Source organism: Octodon degus, unplaced genomic scaffold (assembly GCF_000260255.1).
Source record: "Octodon degus isolate 3935 unplaced genomic scaffold, OctDeg1.0 scaffold00089, whole genome shotgun sequence".
NCBI lineage: Eukaryota > Metazoa > Chordata > Mammalia > Rodentia > Octodontidae > Octodon > Octodon degus.
The window spans coordinates 2,806,153-2,826,159 of NW_004524665.1; the positions used below are offsets into that span (position 1 = coordinate 2,806,153).

The 20,007-nt window shown below is 49.7% G+C and overlaps 1 protein-coding gene across 5 annotated transcripts in view; it reads left to right on the forward strand.

Moving 5' to 3' along the window:
• Cops7b (COP9 signalosome subunit 7B) overlaps positions 1-5,860 on the forward strand; it is a 26,876-nt gene extending 21,016 nt beyond the window's left edge. For all 5 annotated transcript variants that reach the window (XM_023722269.1, XM_023722267.1, XM_023722268.1 and 2 more), the window contains one exon: positions 4,785-5,860. In XM_023722269.1, coding sequence (XP_023578037.1) covers positions 4,785-4,943 — 159 coding nt within the window. In that variant the 3' untranslated portion in view covers positions 4,944-5,860. The remainder of the gene's footprint in view (positions 1-4,784) is intronic.
• The last annotated feature ends 14,147 nt before the right edge of the window (positions 5,861-20,007 follow it).

The following is a 20,007-nucleotide window of genomic DNA, read 5'->3' on the forward strand; positions in this document are numbered from 1 at the left end:
ATTTTTTTAAAATATTTATTTATTTATTTAGTGTGTGGCCAGCTCAGCCCACCAGGGGGCTGGCAGGCTGGCATGTGGTGCTGGGGGATTGAACCGAGGTCCCTGTGCTTTGCTTGAGCTTAGCTTGTTCTAAGTAGGTGCTTTAGACCACTGAGCCATCTCGCCAGCCCTTGAGACAGGATTTTGCTGTGTAGTTCAGTCTGGCCTTGAACTCAGTTTGTAGCCCAGGCTGGCCTTGAACTCTCAGCAGTCCTCTTGCCTCAGCCTCCAGAGTGCTAGGATGACAGGTGTGTGCTAGCCTGCCACCCCCCCCCCCCTTTAATTTTTGATGCGAAGTCTTACTAAATTGCCAAGTTGCCCAGATAGGCTTAAATTTTTGATCTTTCTGCCTCAGCTTCCCAGAGGTAGGTTGAGGTTCTAAGCTTGTGCTACTACACACGGCTTTAACTATAAATTACATTACTGTTCTCACAGGGGAAAGCAGTGTTTTCTTCCGAAATCTGTAACTTGTTCTGGTGAACTGAACCTTCCAGAGCCTTCCCTCTAAGTGACGTAGACCCTGTCACAGACTGTCTGGGAACATTCCCTCCTTTAATCCTCTCTAACAAAGCATTATGTTAAGTGAGTACTCTGGAGAGAAAGACAAAGAACAATTAGTTGCAGGGGCCGGGGAGATAGCTCACTAGAATAAGCCTGGCAAGTGCAAGAGCCTGACTTCAATGCCCGGTTCTGCCAAAAACAAAACAAAAAACAAAAAACAAAAAACAAAAAACAAAAAACAAAAAAAAAAATTAGTTGCAGCATTACAAAACTCTTCATTTATATTTGATCTTGTTTTTCTTTATATTTGAAAGTGCCTGGTGTCCCCTGGAAGGTTAATATAATAGCTGTTGTACATTCACAAAATAGGCCATGTTCTGCCTTTTCTCTTTTTAGATAGCATGTCACTGTGTAGCACAGGCTGGCCTCAAACTTACAGTGGTCCTCCTGCCTCAGCTTCCCAGGTACTCGGGTTAGAAGCGTGTGCCCCAGTGCCCAGCTAACCAGGCTGCATTTTTGCTAGCAAGTGCAGCCACACTGAAGAATTCCTGAGACCTGTGTTTGGAAGCACTGGGGGCAGGTGGGGCAGGAATGGCCTGGAAGTCAGGCTGCCAAGGGCAGGACATCAGGGGGCTGGATTGGATTATGGCAGGTAAGACACATCTGAGGTAACACCTATCACCAGCTGAAGGAGGCTCTGTGTGGAGGGATTTGAGGCTCAAGTCTGTGAGGCTGAAGCAGGCTTGGCTACAGACCTTCACGGGAGCCTTCCTTGAGTCCTGGAAGGCACAGAAGGGGCTTGGCTCCTGCAGAAGGGACTTGGCAGTCACTGTGGTCTTTGGCTGAGAGTGTTGGTTGGCTCAGGCACCCCCTTATGATTCTGTGTTGAAAATGCCCACAGTACAGCTGTCCTGAGCAAGGCCTTTCTACCACAGAGCGCAGTGTGTGGCCATGTGCTCTCTTGGTCCAGGCCTGGTCTTGGCTGAGGAGGAAAGCTCACTTTTTGGGTGTGGGGGATGCATGCCCTCAGGCCTCTTCTCCACCAGAGGTGTGCACTGTGCTTACCAGTGCTCACTGCTGTCAAGGCCTTACAGGTGTTGGTAGCGTGATGGAGAGTGTGACATGGACACTGGCACGTGACCCCAAGGATGGACAGGGCAGTTGGAGTGAGGGGTGCTGCCAGGCCTGAGGGGGCTGAGGTGGTGCAGGGCAGTGTGGGCGGGAGTGGGTGGGCAGTCAGTGTGAAAGCGGCGCTCGAGTCCCCAGTAGTGTCAAGGTGTCCTGCTGAGGAGGCTTGCCCAGCTTCAATCACAGGGTGATGAAAGGCTGAAAAGCAGAGATGGGCTGACTGTTTTCAGCAGCCATGGAGGTACTCTCCTGTAATCCCAGCTGCTTGGGAGGCTGAGGCAGGAGGATCACAGTGTAAGGCTCAGCCTGGGCAACTTAGTGATACCCTCTCTCAAAAAGTTAAAAAGGGCTGGGATATAGCTCTGAATTAGAATGCTTGCCTCCTATGTCCAAAGTGCTGGCTTAATCCCCAGTGCTTCATGGGGAGAAAAGAAAGAAAAAGAATAAAAAGAATAGTTGTCCCAGGCTTGGAGTGGGGAAGCGTGGCTTCGCAGCAGGGAAGAAAGTTCTAGATCAGAGTGTTGTCTCCAGCTCCAGGAAGAACCCACCACCCCTTCTGCTCTTGTGAGCAGGAATCACGAGTGCTTGAGGGGCAGCTCATGTAGACCACAGTGAGGGTGGGTGGCCTGTTGTGACCCCTTTATACTCAGAGGCTTTTGCTAGGACCCCAAATTGGGTTGTTCAGTGGCTGTATTGGCAGGAGGCAGGGAGGCCAGCTGTCTCAGGGTACAGAAGGCACAGACAGGGTAGAGGCTGAGTCCGTCCTGCCACAGAGGCAGGGGTGAGGTGCTGGCTCCCTGGGGCTGCAGAGTGCCCCATATAAGGCTGGGATGCCTTGGTACTGTTCAGTTGCAGGTGCCTCTCATGCTTTGGAAGTCAGAGGTAACTGCCATGCACAAGAAGACTTAAGTCATCTGTCACCTCTAGCTAAGAGTTTAAATTAGTCTTCCTCCTGTTACTAGAAAGCACTTCAAATTGGAGAAGCCTTGGAGGGTTGTTTTAGAAAACAACAATACTTGCAAAAAGGGGGTGTGTGTGGGGAGATGGCTCAGTGGAATAAGCACTTCTCTGGCAAGTGCAAGGGCCTGAGTTCAGTCCTTCGTTCCGCCAAAAAAGAAAATAGCAATACTGAGGAAATCACTTTTTTGGGGGCAGTACTGGGTTTGAACTCAGGGTCTTCATGCTGAGCTCCATCCCATCCCCGTTTTATTTTGACATGGCATCTTGCTAAGTTGGCTGGACTGGGTTGAAACGTAGATCTCCTGTCTCAGTCTCCCAGAGTGCTGGGATTCCAGACGTGCAGTAGAGCACACTTCTAGAAATCACATTCCTTAGACTTCCTCTAAGGCCAGCAAAGCAGACCTTGCAGTCAGGTAAGCAGCAGCAGTAAGCATCTCCTGCGAGGGGACATCGGAGAGCTGTCCTGTCCCTCTGGTCTTCACTCATCTGCTGCCCCACCAAGACCCTGAAGCAGCCGGGCTCCGGGCAGGGCTGCCTCCTTCTGAGGTGTCCTTGTGCTCCTGAACCCTTTACTGTGCCCACAGACATGTGCGGTGGCCTCTTTGCTTTCTTCATTCTGGTGACTCTTTAAATGCTGATCTTTGTTTGACTGCTCTTCCTACCACCTCCTTCCTCCGCCAGCTTTTCCTCCACTTCTCTTGTCAGGGAGCTGAAGAGCAGTAGTGTAACAGCCAGTAGAACTGCGCTTGGGGAACTGGCTGTAAACCGGTGCCGGAGTGCATAGCTGGCAGAAGTAGACACTGGTGCAGGCACTGTCAGAAGGTAATGTGGGCGGAGCATGCCTAAGCAGGAATCAGAAATGCTCCAGCATCTCGAGGTCTTTTCGTATTGGTGCAATGAATGCAAGTATTCCTAAACCTGAAAATCTCTGAAGTCAGAAGCGCTTGTGTTCCAGGCATGTCACACAGGGACTCCTCACTGTGTGCAGCCCCCATGAAAAGCTCACTTCTAGGCCCGTGTCTTCTCAGGGATTTGCAGAGTGTGCGGAGCGCTGCTGCAGGCTGTCTACAGGAGGGAGCACCAGGGAGCTCATGTAGACGTGGTAGCACACTCATAGTATACTAGGACACATGTGACAAGGAAGCATGGTGTGTAGCTATTTTGGGGCCCCTATTTTAGTATAAGGAACAAAGATAAGTAGCAAGTGGGGAGTGGTGGTGGTAGCACTTGGCAGTCTTTTCCTGGATTTTCTTTTGTTGCTCACATGGTGGAAGTTCATCCTGCAGTAGATTCTAGAAGAGTTTGTGGAGCTGTACCCCAAGTTTTTGGAAAGAATTTAAGGTATTATACATGCACAGCAGTTAGTCGAGTATAGTCAGCTGAATAGCTTGGGTCACCTACCTATTTCTTTTCTTTTCTTTTTTTTTTTTTTTTAAATTTTATGTGTGTGTGTGTGTGTGTGTGTGTCCAGCTCAGCCCACCAGGGGGCGGGGCTGGCTGGCATGTGGTGCTGGGGGATTGAACCGTGGTCTCTGTGCTTTGCTAAGCTTGTTCTAAGTAGGTGCTTTAGACCACTGAGCCATCTCACCAGCTCCACCTTTCTGTTTCTAAGAACATTTTATTTTATTTTTTTTATTCCCCCCCAAGGACATTTTAATATTTTCTTTTACCTTCTGTGTGGTACTGCTTTGCCAGTTAGCCCATGTCTTTCATTTTAACCAAGAAAGCATCGATTCTGCCTTTTTGCTGGACTCATTTCCTGTGTATCTCCCCAGCTGGATTTCTGATCATTTCCAATTTTCTCAGAGGATTTTGGCTGCTCCTTTTTTTTTTTTCCTAGTATTTTGTGCAGGGTCTCATTACATAGCTCAGACTTGTAGTGATCCTACTCTTTTCAGCCTCCCAAGTGCTGGGATTACAGGTGTGCACCACAATGCATGGACTTGGTTGCTGGCTCAGCACACCCAGGGGTGGGGCTGGTGCAGTGTATGGTGCCAGGGATTGAACCCCAGTTCCCACGCTTGTGTAAGCAGGTGCTTAGTCCACTGAGCTATCCTGGCCCTTGGCTGCTCCTTTGGAAGCTCTCGTTGCAGTGAGAACAAACATGGTGTGGGGGGGCTGCCCACTGGCTGAGCACCCCACTTGTTTCTCCCCAGGTTACCAACATCAAGAAGACACTGAAGGCCACTGCGTCATCCTCGGCTCAGGAAATGGAGCAGCAACTGACTGAGCGGGAGTGCCCACCACACGTGGAGCAGAGGCAGCCCACCAAGAAGATGTCCAAAGTGAAAGGTCTGGTCTCCAGCCGCCACTAGGGCCGGCCGGGGCAGCTGGCACTCACCAGGCCTGGGTCCAGTGGGGAGGGGACACCGTGGGCCAGTTTCTTCTGCCTCTCCAGCTGCAGTGAGTTCCAGACCTGCCTGCCCCTCGCTCGCGCCCCCTGTACCCACTGGCACTGTTTCAGAAAAGCCGCTGCCCCTGCCCTCCCCACACCTTCCTTCCCCAGCTGGTCCCTTCAGACTCAGGGGCTCCATGGATGCCATCTTCCAGGGTCAGCACCACAGCTCCCCCCAGGAGGTCCTTACCTCTGTGCGGCACGCCTCCCTCCTGGTTGCTCTTCTGCTCCATGTCCTTTTGTCAGGCTGGTCCTTGGCTGGGGCAGCTTTCCCCTTAACCAGCTGCAGGGATGAGCACAGCTCCCACCATGGTGCAAGGACCGCTAGCCAGGTCCCCCCACCCCTGCTCCTGCCTTACCCCTGCTGGCAGCTCCGGGGGAGCCACAGAGGGATGTGGTGCTGGGCTATGTTTACTAAACCTGCGGGTTTCAGCCTCTCCAGCCTAGTTCAGATCCCTCGCTTGTGGGAATTTGCGTGGTCTGAGCTGGCCTCTGAACGGATGGAGAGTGTGGGTGGCGTCCTCTGCTGGCCTCATCCTGCTCCCTCTAACTGCTCAGCCTTCGATCGCCGCGGGCCTGCTGTCCCTGGCTGGCTGTCAGCGTCTGCTACCCTGGCTGTGCCTGTGGTGGGGATGGTGGCCCAAGGCCCCTCAGCTTGTGAAAGACTCTGCTCTGTCTCTTCCTCTTCCCTTGGCTGGTGACCAGAGCCCTCTGACTGAAGCATACTCCTGGGCAGAGAAAGGACTTGACTAGACTTTATGAATTGAACAGTTTCAGGTTATATTTTAATTTTTTTTTGTACAGGTTGATTCTAATACATTTCAACATGGTTTTTTCCCCTTTGTGTCAATATTTGTTATAGACTAATCGCCGGGGATTTTTCACCTAGTTGGAGGGTGGCATGTGTGTGTGTGTGTTTTGTTTTGTTTTTATAAGGGGAGGTGGAGGTCTTGGACTGATATTAAAGTTCACTAAGGAAAAAGCACATTTTAGAACAAAAATAAATGCATAGATTTGCTGTATGTGACTGTGGAGTGCGGGGCTGTATGGCTGGTGGGTGTGGAGGAACGGGATCAAGGTGGGTTAGGGAAGCGTGATGCTGTCAGTACTGTGTTTTCAAATTGGCTTGTCCTGTTTCTGAAATGTTCTGCAGCTGCTGTCACTGAGGGAAAGCTTAGTTGTTTCTCTTCCATGCTGGCCTGTGTGCCCATTCTAACACTATGCCTGGAGTGTTAGGTTTGATTTCCAAAATGCATGCTTCATGAGTCCCCTGCTCCGGTGCCCTATGGAAGAGGGGTTCTCGGAAGCCATTCCACCCATGAAATTCATTGCTGAGGTCTCCAAGAAGCCCTGGGGAGGAAGACTGGGCCCACACTGACCACACTCCCGACTCCTGTAAGACTGTAGTGAGTTTGGGGAAGCTCTGGGGAATTTCTCATAGGCCCCAAGAAAGGTTGAACAGCTCCCAGCCCCATAGGTATTTTGAGCTGTGCAGTTCCCAGGCAGGCGCACTCACTCAGTAGGTCACCGTCAACCTCATTTCATTACTAATGAGATTAGGGAGCATGGTCTTGCTTCTACGCAGGCGTGGCCATTGGGTGTTTGATGCCCTAAGGAGCAGTGGGTCATTTTCTCCACAGCCTGCTGTTTCCTTAAAAATAACGGCGAGAGTAGTGACACATTGGTAATGTACTCCACAAAAGTGTCTTCGTGTACTGTAAGTCATTTGCCCAGTCTTCAGTGCTCCGGAAGTAAGTGTTACTACAGCCTTCTTCTCTACCCTTGAAGAAATGGACTCAAAGCCTGAGAGGCTTGGGGGCAGGGGACATAGCTCAGTGGCCAGTGCCTACCTCAGAGTGTAAGGTCCTTAGTTTGATTTTTGGTTCTAAAACAAAAAAGATTGAGAGTCCTGATAAGTGACAACATAAAGACTCCTGATCCTGTCTTGCCATCTGCTTGGTGTGACCTAGTTTGGAGTCTGTTCTCTGGCAGGCTCTTGGTGGTGTTGCACCCCTGCTTATCCCTCTGAGGACTCCCTTTTCTTTTAGGTGACACCCACAGCACACATATCTCAACCTCTGCTTCTCAGACTCACCCAGCTGCTTGATGAGGAAGCAGAATTTGGGGGGTTGCTTTAGGAGTTTAAGGCACAGTAGCCAGGCTGGAACGTTCCTTGCTCCCTTGGGGCCCCAGCTGTGCAGGTTCTCCTACCTGACACACTGACAGGTGAGCTCGGGTCTGAGATGAGCCTGCTGATGCAGGTTTAGAGAGCACGACTGTAGCAGTGAACGTCTGAGGCGCAGAGGGCCACCCGTGCTGCGCCTGTGGGCTGACTGGGCCCTCGTCCAGTTGGCACATATCGTTGGGAGCGGCACATGTGCACATCATACCTTAGTCCCCTTGACTACCACAGGCTGTTTTCATGACCTTCCTTTCTGCCTTCTGAAGTTCCTCCTGCTCTGTACTTTCAGCTGAGGTCACTCACAGTGGGGCCTGCTGGGGTTACCTGAGGGTGACAGTCAGATCTGAGATGGCCATAGTGAATGGCGAGCTTCTCTCCGAGACTTGGTTGCAGGAAATGGACGATGACCGAAGCGTGGACTGCGCGTGGTGCTGCGTGGTGGAGGTGCTGGATTGCCTGAATTCAAGCCAAACTTTCCAGTTTTTATACTTAAGGTCATTATTTCTAACAGCCTGAAATGTTAACTTTTTAAAAAATGCAACAGGTAGTTGAGTTTTATCGATCCTGAAGGCTGAATCTTGGTGCCCATGGTATCTGAATCAGACTCTGCAAATCTGCGTCGTCTGGTTGAACCTGGGTCTTCTCGGGGCGCTGTGTGCAACCATAAGCTCTTGGCTGCCTTGGTGAGCCTTGCAGCTGTGCCTGAGCTGGTAGCTGAAATGCATGTTTTATTATAAATTGCTTTCTGCATCTTCTTTATATCAGCCTTAGGGAACTTTTCAGTCTTTTAGAGTAAATGTCTGCCAAGTAGCATGTCTGTGACTTGCCCTTGCTGACAGTAGATGGTTGCTCACGGTGTTAGTCATGGTAAGGCAGAATGGGGCCTTACTGCTGGAGACGAGAGCAGTGGTCTTCCGGATAAAACGGGCAGGGAAGGAAGTGGGGCAAGTGGGCGTGAGGCGGCCTGACTTCCGGGGGTCATTGCTGCTTGCCCTTGGCAAACCCTGGCTGCAGCTCCATCCCGACTTCTCTTTTCTGTGACGTGACTGCTGGGGAATCTCTGGGAGCACAGTGGTGCCACTGCAGATTTGTCCCCTTTGCCCAGGACTCAGCCGTCAGCTATGGAGCAAGCATCCATCAGGTGCCTTCCAGCTGTGACCCCATTTTCTTCTCTCGCTGTCAGTGGGTGGCTACACTTTCTTCCTCACAGGGCAAATGGAACATGCCACATGCCGGTCTCTCATCTTCCACGTGCAGGCCTCATTTAACCTTGCCTCCTTCTAGGCCTGTCTCAGTGCAGTCCCATCTCAGGTGAGGTATTCAGCGTGTAACTTTGGGGCCCATTGCATCCAGACTGAGCCCAGGGTTCTGCATCTCCTTGCCCTGTGTGTGTGTGGTCACCACACTGACCATTCTCCTTGTGTAACTGGACCAGGCCTTTCCTCATTTATCTGCCACTTCAGGTGTTGGAAAAGTAATTCATTTACTCATTGGAGTTTTTGGATGTACACTATGTGCTAGGGATGTGGCTAAAGAAGGTTAAAAACATCAAAAACATCATTAAGAAAAGGAAGAAATGATAAAGATAAATGAAAAAATTGGTAAAATCAAAATTAGAAATCCAAGATTTTTGAAACAATGAAAAAAAATCCCTGTTGGCCAACCAAATACCCCAGCAGATTAAAGTGTCTGCTAGGCAGATGCAGAGGTTGGGGTGGACTCGAGTTTGAGTCCCCTGGCCTGCTGTGTCAGCCCCGCCCCCAGTGTGAGCTGAGATTGAGACTGAGTGTGGTGGCGTGAGCAGGTATTCACAGCACTTGGGAGGCTGTAAACAGAAGGATCACTACAAGTCCAGTCTATGCAGTGAGACCCTGTACACCATGTAACCCTGTCCTAAATACAAAAAAGAAAAAAAGGGCTGGTGAGATGGCTCAGTGGTCTAAAGCACCTACTTAGAACAAGCTTAGCAAAGCACAGGGACCACGGTTCAATCCCCCAGCACCACATGCCAGACAGCCCCGCCCCCTGGTGGGCTGAGCTGGCCCCCCCCCCCACAAATAAATAAAAGAAAAAAAATCCCTATCAAACTTAGGACAAATGAGGATTTAAAAAAAAAATTGGTCAGTCTGAACCTCATAATAGCCTTATTCTGCAAAGCTAACAGTCTGTTCACTAGATGAGGCTGATCAGGAAGTGGAATGTGGCAGCCAGGGAAGGTGCACCTCTATAGCCTCTGGGCCTGTGCTCACTCACTAGGTAATTTTGTGACTGTCAGGAGGTGACCAGGTTTTTTTTATTTTTAGGGAATGAGGTCTTAAGACACCAGGGATCTGCCGGGGGTGTGTGGTCTGCTGCCTTGGGGTGCTCCCCCAGCCCCTCCTCCGCTCACGGGGCGCTGGGTGGCAGGTGGGGTATATAGTCAGCTCGGGTTCCCCCACAATTGCCTCAGGGAGCCTGGCAATTGGACAGTGGAGGAGCCAGACAGCCCTGGCTTAGCTGTGGCTCAGCGTTCTGGGTGCAGACCCCAGCTGCACCTGAGTGCTGCAGGCTTGCTCCTGTCCTGTGCCACCTGCTGTTGTCCTTGTTACCAACAGTCTTTTTTTTAAAAAAAAAAAGAGCCAGAAATGACATGAGAGCCAAGAAGAGGAGAGGGAATGGCTATTCTGCAAAGCTCTGTGGGCCAGTGTGGGTACACTGTCCGCTTCTGCCAGCTGCTGTGTCCCTCTGTGAGGTGTACAACAGTGCCAGAGGCCAGGTGTCTGCTCTCAGGCATCCCTGGAAGATGCTGCTCACTCCATCTTGCATGACATCCACAGGTGCTGTGGTGACAGCATTGCCATTCACTCACACTTCCCTGTCTCAGCACTTGCTCTGGGGACACCCCATTCCAGCCTCAGGCTAGGCCTTCTCACCTGCGCCTCCCTTCTCCCACCGGCAAGGTCCTCTCTAGCAACTCACTTACACCCTCACCATGGCATGGCTCTGTCACCAGAGCTTGAGCCTGCCTTTGATTCCCAGCTCCCGGGGGCATTTCCCAGGGTTGTCACTTTCCTCTCCTCCGTAGACCGCACACAGGAAACAGGAGCTTACTTTGTCCCCATGCTCACCCTGGTGTGTTGGCTGCAGAACCTGTGCCTGCTGAAGCTTCTTTGGGGACAGTGCCTCTGCCAACCACGCAGCCTGGAAGCCTCTGGTTTCTCAGCCTTGGTGTTGATGCCCTCCTGGAGAGAAACTGAAAAGAGGACTAATTTGCTGTTGTGGGAAGAAATGGGAATAGTCTTCCCAAGACAATATAGCCAAACAGACTATTAGCTGAATTCTTCAGGGAAAACGTCAGTCCCGGGCAGCAGGGTGGGCCATTCCCATTATGTTGCAGAGCAGCGCAGGCGAAGCAGGGGAGCTTCTTGTCTGTCATGAGATGCCAGGCCCTAAGCAAAAAGCAGAAGCACAGCCTGTTCCGGTGGGTCCTGTTTCATCTGCATGTGGTAATGGCCCCTGCACAGCCTAAGACTGCAGCCCTGCCCTTGCCTGAGGGCCAACCTTGATCCTTGCCCCAAACTCATTCTTCCCCTTGGACCCAGCTTCAGTCCTCAGCCCCAGCCCCGCCACCTTCTCTGTCACAATGGAATGTGTGGGCTTTTCACAGAATCATGGTGACAGTCTGTGATGCCGTCTGAAATTCACCACCTGGCCTAGAGTGTGTTTTAGAAAGCACAAGGGTGGGGGCTGGAGAGATGGCTCAGTGGTCTAAAGCACTTACTTGAAACAAGCTTGGCAAAGCACAGGGACCACGGTTCGATCTCCCAGCACCACATGCCAGCCAGCCCCGCCCCCTGGTGGGCTGAGCTGGCCACACACACACAATAAATAAATGTAATAAATAAATAAATAAATAAATAAAAAAGTTGTCAACCTAACAACTGTGTGTCACAGACAAAAAGGCACTGGTTTAAAAAAAAAAAAATTAAAAAAAAAAGAAAGCACAAGGGTGATCATGGGTTTACCCTATCCAAAACCCCAGGAAGACTTCCAGCCTCCTTCCAGCCTCCAGCTGGAAACTCACCCTTGTCAGCCAGTGCTCCAAGGCCCATGTTCCTTCCTGGAGATCTCCCGACAGTAAGCCTCGTGTGCAACAAGTCCTGGGAAATACTCAGTGTGCAAGGGCTCTGTGCTCCTCAGTCCTGGTCCAGTCACACCTGGACGTGTGAGTCTGAAGGGCTGGCTGTGAATGAATTCAAGTAAAGTAGAAGCCACCCTTTGCCCTGAAAGGCCGCTGGCAAGAACAGTTCCTCAAGGCCTTAAATCCTTAGACTTAAAAAATCAACCTAAGTGAGCTGCAGTTGGAAATGGTGAGCAGGGAGCCCTCCCAGCAGCTTGGGAAAGTTTCAACCCAGGCCACCGTTGGCACGTCCCTTGCAGCCCGGAACCTTCCAAGACTATGTACTCTTGACGGTGCCTCCCGCGAGGGCTTATGCAAGGTGAGTTTCTCTTCAAGGAGTGTCCCCTGAAACACAGGAGGGCCCTGGGGGAAGGATGACATGATGGGCTCGGGGTGTACCAGTGCACAAGGAAGAGCCATCTCCCCAAATAAAACTAGAGGAGACACTTTAGAGTAAGTTCTCTCTCACCATCACTTGAGGCAGCCTTCTAAAACTGAAGATAATACACTTTCCCCAGTGGCTTTGTCTTAGTACAAGGAACAGAGGGGAAGAATATCGCTTGGAAAAGGGCAGCGCCGCATGTCATCTGTGCGGAGCAGGATTGCCCTCTCCTGGGATGCCCTAGTCGAGGTCAGCCCACTGTGATCGTCCCAGAGGGGAAGCTTGGACTTGAGCAGAACACTGTTGTGTGGGCCCAGGAGCCCCTTCCGCCCTCCCAAAGGCTGAGATAGTTCAACATAGGCAGAAATGCCAGTTTAGATGGAGCCAGCCTGATGACATCCCTTCCCATATGAGGGACAGTACACTAAAGGTTGAGTAACGAGTGCTGCCGCTGAGAGGCTGCCTTACATGTAGCTCAGGCTGACCTGGAACTCATTGTGTAGCCCAGGCTGGCCTCAGACTCATGGTGCCCCGAGTGCTGGGATTATAAGTGTGTGCCACCATGCCTGGCCAAAAAAGCTGTTGGCCCAAGTTACTCTGCCAGTCTAAAATGGGTCAGAGGCAGGAACAGAAAGCCCCAGAAAGATGTTGCTTTTTCAGGACAAACCGCTACACAGGCATCCTTCCATGCTTCACGGAGAGCCTGTGCCCCATCCGCGACCCACCTGTGGGTGGCAAGTGGGTCAAGGGCCTCTAGCTGCCCCCACTTTTGCTGAGACACTGTTGGGGGAGATTTTCCTATTTTTTTTTTAGATAGGGTCTCACTGTAATTCAGGCTGTCTTGAACTCACTATATAACCTACTTTGACCCCAAACTTAAGATGATCCTTTTGCCTCACCCTTCCAAGTACTGTGATTACAGGTGTACACTACTATGCCCAATCATTTCCCAATATTTATTTACTTATTGTCTTCTTGAGACAGGATCTCCCTATGTAGTTCAGGCTGGCCTTGAGCTCACTTTGTAGCCCAGGCGGGTCTCAAAGTTGTAGTGATCCTCCTGCCTCAGCCTCCCAAGTGCTGGGATTATAGGTGTATGCCACCATGCCCAGCCATTTTCCAATCTTTTAAAGAGAAAATGTTCCTCCAGAATTTCCAAGAGGAATCTTTTCTTCCTCTAAAATACTGTGTTGTTGAAAATTATTGCCCCAATAAATGTTTTAGTAAAGAAAAAGAAAAAAAAAAGGAAAAACAAAAAAAGTTTTTAGTTGAGTTCTGTTAGCAAATTCCAACAGATATTCTCTCTTAGCCTTATGAACATGGATGAAAATAATTCTATAAAATTAGACGTATAAGGGTCACATGAATTGGGCACATAGCCTACATGAAGAATGCTTCCTTGCCAGGATAAAAATGCCAGTGACAACAAGGTGAAGACACCACAGCCCTCCCACTCAAGTGGCTTGTGTGATGTGCTCAGGATGTCCAGAATGGCTTAGGCCTGGCCAGTGATGGCAGCTGACCACTCTGGGGAGAAGAGCGCCACCTCCCGCAGGGCGCCTGCTCCTTCCCTGCCTTGCCCACTCTGCCCACCTGGCGCTCACACTGCTCTTCTGTGCCCTCCACTGTCTGGTGAGCCATACCTTGTTCTGCTCATGCCTGTTACCTGCATAGCCTCCACTGGATGAGGACTGGCCCAGTAGAGGGGCCCTGGCCTGTCTGCAGGGTTTGCTGAGGTCCTCTGTGGCTAGGCCCTGTGTCTCCCAGGAGCTGTGGCAGCCAGTTTGCACCAGGGTGGCTTCGGAGGCTGCTGGTTGACAGGTACCCGGGCTTCCACTGTCGTTCCCAGAAACTGTCTTTGCTGGAGGCTGTTTGCTAGGGTTTTAGTTCTCCATTGGTGGGCCTGCGCCAGTTCAGGCCTGGCCAGACAGAACAGCTGGCATGTGGGCAGTTGCTGTCAGGAAGGCACAGGTTAGGCGTCCTGGGCGCTCACTGGACCCTCACAACTCTGCAGTGTGAAAAGCGTGGATTGGCTGGGTGCGGTGGCGCACACCTGTAATCCCAGCACTGGGGAGACTGAGAAAGGAGAATCGATGAGAGTTTGAGACCAGCCTAGGCTACCTAGTGGGGGGAAAAGCATGCTTAGGCTGAACCTTCCTATCTTACTGAAGGGAGAAAACTAAAATTTTAAATAAAAAGCCTGCTGGGGAGATGGCTCAGTAGAATAAGAGCTTCCCTGGCAAACGTAAGGGGTCTGAGTTCAATCACCGGTTCCGGAAAAAAAAAAAAAAAAAAAAAAAAAAAGTGAATAAAAAGCCTGCCCAGGATTCCTGCCAAGGCCAAGTGACGTGTCTGGCAGGCCCCATTACAGAACAGTTCTCTCTTTGTGTAAAGCCCTGTCTTTGTTGCCTTTGTAACTGGTGACCTTGCAGTGTAACCTCACATAGAACAGGACACTTCTCCTTTTGTGTAACTCATGCCTGTTTAACTAATGGCCTTGTAATGTAACTTGCAAAATGTAAACCCTCTTAATGACCTGTGATGTCACCCACCCTCCAACCATCGGAGCCAGTGTGCCTACCTACCTCCCCACTCACTTTTCCCCACCAGGTGGGGCTCTGGCTCTTTGGGAAAGCTCCTAGTCAGAAGTCCACGGGGTGATAAACTGCCTCCTAAACTGCCTAGGTGACATTTTTCCCTATGTTTGGTCTGTTTTCTGCAACATTTCTGCAAGGAAACAAGTTCTGACCTGCTGCATGGTGAGCTTATACGCAGGCTTGACTGCCCAGCCCATACCCTTCTCCTGTGGGTTTTGGGGTCTGTGTGTGTGTGATTCTGGGGAATGAACCCAGGACCTTCCTGTTGACCTACAACCCGACCCTTTTTTAAAAAACATTTTGAGACAGAATCTTGTTAGTTGTCCAGACTGAACTAGAACTTGTCCTCCTCCTCCCCCAATTTCCTACAGTGTTGGGATTAAAGGTGGGCTTTACCACCTCCGGCTTCACCTGTGGGATGTGAAGTTCAGGTATTGCTCTGGGAGCCTGGGGTGGCAGAGATCCGGCCCAGATTTAGGACTTGGGACTGGACGGGTGGCAGCTGTCAGACTATTTAGATACTTTTTTTTTTTTTTTTTTTTTTTGTATTGTGAAGGTCTTCTCGTGTGGTACTTTAAAACCGGCTACAAATCTTGGGCACTCCCACAAAAGGCGGAGCCCAGCTTCCCTCTCCTTGAGTAAGTGGGGGCCAGGCTCAGTGATGCAAAGTTGAGCAGCGCCTGTTGGAGCAACAGTGAGTGACATGCAGCTAGATTAGAAAAGAGCAGTGGCATCCGCCTAATTTTGTCTTTCATCGGCCACAGCACTTAGGATCTCTGGGCTGTGGTGTAAGAAGTGTGGCTTGGCTGAAGCTGTCTTGCTGGACAGATGGGTGGGGAGGTCCGGGAGACTGGAGCGCTGCTGGGGCAGCTGCCACGCGCATGCGCACACTTGGCCACCGCAGCGAACAGAGCGCTCTGCCCAGGCCTCCGCATAAGGCAGATCAGATAGGAAATGAGGGCTGCTGTTCATTTATTACTCATCTTCAGATAGCTGGAGTCCATGTCCCTGTGAGCTTTGCTGCCTTTTTCTTTTATTGGAGTCTTGCACGGAATTACATCCCTAGCCCTTTGTATTTATGTTTTAATTTTGGGGTAGGGTGTCTCCAGTTGTGCCGGCTGGTCTTGGATTTAGGATCCTTCTTCAGCCTCCTGAATAGTTGGGATCATATGCCAGTGCCACCATACCCAGCCAGGTCTTTTAAAAGCTCCACCATGTCGACTTGACCGTTAGTTCTGTTGTTCTCTTCCTGTAGCTCACTGTCCCCTGTGGTTTGTTGTTGTTTCTTTGGTGCTAGGAATCAAACCCAGGGCCTTGTGTGTGCTATGCCTCTGTTGTGCCATTGAGCGGGACCCCGAGCCTCCAGGGTTCTCTTTGTTTTAAGTAACCCTGAGAAAAAGTACCCTTTCCATGTGCAAGTTTGCCCAAGTAACCCGGATGTTGGCCTATCGCCTCTGACACTCACTGCTTACCCTCTGTGCAGGGGGGCAAGCACCCTCTCATGTCTACTGTCTTCCAGGTGCCACCTTCCCTGCCCTGTGCTCAGTCCCTTTCCACACAGCACCCTTCAGACCAAAGTGACTCCCTCTCGCTCCTGCTTCTTGCCCCGAGGCTCATTCCCAGTCCACCAGGAGTCCTCCAGTCCCACTAGCACACCTGCAAAGCCACAGCCTTTCTGCAATAATAATTCCTAACCAGGGACAATTTTGCAATATCTGGAAGCTTTAAACAATTTAAAAAGATATTTGTGGTTTAAGAAATAATAGAGTGGGAGTGTGGTAGTGTGCACCTGTAATCCCAGCACTCAGGAGGCTGAGGCAGGAGGATCACTACAAGTTTGAGGCCAGCCTGGAATATGTAGTGAGATCCTGCTTCGAAAACAAAAGCAAAGGGGTCGGGTAGATGGCTCAGTGGAATAAGTGCTTCCCTGGCAAGCGCAGGACCTGAGTTCAATCCCCAATTCCGCAAAAAAAAAAAAAAAAAAAAAAAAGAAGAAGAAAAGAAAAGCAAAGCAAAACAACCACAAATCCCCCCACAAAAACACAAATAAATCCCCTTTGCTCAACTTCTTCCAGTGGCAAAATTAGCAATGACAGCCAGGACATGGACCACTGATGTTGACGAATCGCACAGATTTTCAGATAAATTCAGATTTACTTATTTATATGTTAAATTCTATATAATCTCATCACACCTATAGGTTGGTGGATATTCATAACACATCGTAATTTTTTATTCCCCCTTCCCTCCATCTCTTGGTCACCTTTCCTTTTGTAAAAGATCTATCTTATTTCTTTTATTTTCTTCTTTATTTATATTGGACATACATACCATTTCCAAGGTTTAAGGATTACGAGTTGTGCGGCTGTCTATATGAATATGCATGTGTCATTACAGTATGAAAGCTTCCTCTTTTTTTCAGTACTGGGAATCAAACTCAGGACCCTGCCAGGCAGGCACTGGGCCACTGGTATCTTTTACTGATATCTTATGATATTTTTTACTCTTCCAGGAAGATGCCTAGCAGGGGGGTAGCTGGGTCAGATGGAATTTCTATTTTTAATTTTTTAAGGCATCACCGTACTGAGAACCATGATGACTGGTCTAGCTTGTGTTCCCACCAACAATGTAGAAGTGTTCCTTCTTCTTCCTCGCCACCCATATTTGAGTTTGTTTATTTATGTATTTATTTATTTTTGGTGTTTCTGAGGCAGGGTCTCAGTGTATAAGTCCAGGCTGGCCTCACACTCTCCACAGACATCCTTCCTCAGCCTCCCACGTGCTGGGATTACAGGCGTGCGCCACCACACCTGCCTGTTGACTTCTTGATGGTGGCCCTTGCTCCGTAAAATAGAATGTTATTTTAGCTTGCATTTCTCAAATGGCCAGAGATAGAAAAAAATGACCATTTTTCATGTATATATATTTATTTTGAGCATTTATTCTTCTTTGAGAAGTGTCTTTTCATTTCAGTTGCCCATTTTTTCATTGGGTCTTTTATTGGGGGGTTAATTTTTTTAAATTTCTTTATATATTCTGTATGTTAGTCCTCTGAGGGATAGCTGGCAAGATATTTTCACCATTCTGTAGGTTATATCTATTATTTCCTTTGCCAGGCAGAAGCTTTTTAATTTGACACAGTCCTATTTGTTGATTTTTTTAAAAAAAATTATGTATTTGGTGCAGGGTCTCACTCATGCCTCTCAGACTCATAGTGAGGACCCTCCTGCTTCAGCCTCCCACGCGCTGGGATTACAGGCGTGCGCCACCATGCCTGGTATTTTACCTATTTTATCTTCTTTTTTTTTTTTAAAATTATATATATATATGTGTGTGTGTGTGTGTGTGTGTGTGTGTGTGTGTGGCCAGCTCAGTCCACCAGGGGGCAGGGCTGGCTGGCATGTGGTGCTGGGGGATTGAACCGCGGTCCCTGATGCTTTGCTAAGCTTGTTCTAAGTAGGTGCTTTAGACCACTGAGCCATCTCACCAGCCCCCCTATTTTATCTTCTAACAGATTGTTTCTGCTTTAACATTTAGATCCTTGATCCATTTTGATTTTAGTATAGTATGTGGTGAAATAGATGGGTCTAGATTCATTCTTCCGCATGTAGGTAACCAGTTTTCTCGGTACAATTTATTAAAGAGGATCTCCTTTCTGTAGTGCTGAGGATTTCAAACTCCTATCTCTCCCATTCTGATAGGGGTGCTGCAGTATCGTGTGTTTTGTCTGTTGGGCTTCTGTTTGCTTTTTGAGCCAGAGTCTGGCTATAGCTCAGCCTGGCCTTTACCTGCAGTTCGCCTGGGCTGGCAAGAAGTCACGCTTCTCCTGCCTCAGCTTCTGAGCCTAGCGTTAAAGGCACACGCTACTCGTTGTGGTTGTAATGTGCATTTTCCTAATAACTAATGGTGTTGAAAATCTTCTCTTCTTGTCATTTCTGTATCCTTCTTGGTGAAATATCTGCTCCTGCCTTTGGTCCATTTTCTAACTAGATTGTTTATTTACTGTTGAGTTTGGGAGTTCTCCATATATTCTGGACACTAGCCCTGACACAGGTCCAGGGGCAGATCTGCTTATCGCCTCCGGGATGGGGAGGGCATATGACGGCGTCTGCTGGACAGAGGCTGTGGGTGCTCAGCACAGACAAGTAGAGCACAGTCCTCATAGCAGAGGTGGCCTGGTCCAAAAGCTAAATAGAGCTGAGGGGGAGAAACCCTGCTGCATAATGACATCCAGAGGGACATCCGGGACTTCTGGCAGGACAGGCTGGGGGTGCTGGGGAGATGGCTCAGTGGAATAAGTGCTTCCTTGGCAAGCACAAGGGCCTGAGTTCAATCCCGAAAAAAAAAAAAAAAAAAAAAAAAAGAAGACAGGCTGGGGGTTCTCTGTGCTCCCTATCCCTCGAAGGGCTTCCTGCCTGGCTGAGGGCCAGAGTGGGCTTACTGTTCTTAGCTGTTGAGGTATTGGGATATAATAAGAGATTTGTTAAATTCCTGGTACGGAGCTCCTAAAACAGTTATAATTTCCTGAATAGTCCGGTGAGAGGAGTGTCTGCTATTCATGATAAACTCCTTTCTACTCTGTCTGAGTTTATGCTAGTTAAGTCTCTGTCTCTCTCTCTGTCCTTGCTTATCTCTGTCTCCGTCTCAGTCTCCATCTCAGTTTGTCTCTATTTCTGCTGGGAGTGTGGGGCCACCTAACTCTGCGGGCACAGAAGCTCCTGCACTCGGGCCCCTGCTGGACCTCATCCTCTGTCCTTCTTTTTTTAAAATTTTATTTATTTGTTTATTTGTTTATTTATTTTGTGTGTGTGGCGAGCTCAGCCCACCAGGGGGCGGGGCTGGCTGGCATGTGGTGCTGGGGGATTGAACCGCAGTCCCTGTGCTTTGCTTAGCTTGTTCTAAGTAGGTGCTTTAAACTACTGATCCATCTCACCAGCCCTCTGTCCTTCTTCAATGGTTGTTCATTCATTTCTTTCTTAGATTTTCTTTCTTGGCTCGCATTTGCAGTGTATGATGGCCTTCCTTGTGGTAGGAATTCCCTGGGAGGAGCTGATCCGTCTGCATCATGTGTCATAACTCTTTTTACTTCCCCTCCCTCCCTCCCTTCCGCTCCATCTTTTGGTCTCATGTATAAAATTGCTCATGCTTTTATGATCTCCTTTATACAGCACTGCTAGTAGTAAAGTGTTTTCCTAAGGCCTTGGAGCTGTGATAACGCGTTGCTACACCCTAATTCATAGCCAAGTTAGATGGGAGTGGGGTGTTGGGGGGCCCCACTGCTGTCATGGGGTGTGACACAGGGGCAGTGTTTCCAGACTGCACGCTTAACCCTGGTAGGCTCTGCATGAGTTCAGGCGGTGTCAGAACCAAATTCTATTGCAAGGTGCTCAGATCCAGTCCAAGAACTGCACGCTGGCCTTGGGGTGGAGAGTCCTTTCTGGCTTGGGCCCGAGGTGCCGGAAGCAGACAGCTCGTCCTTCCCTCTAACTGAGCATACGTTCCTAGCAGCTAGTGTCATTTGTGCCTTTCTGTTGGGGCACCATACACAGTGCTGCCATGCATCCTGTCACCCACTTCTCACTTTAACCCTTCATGGTGTGGACACTGAGGGGCGCAGAGGGGACACAACTTGTCCACTGTGACTTACTAGAACGCTGGGTCCTC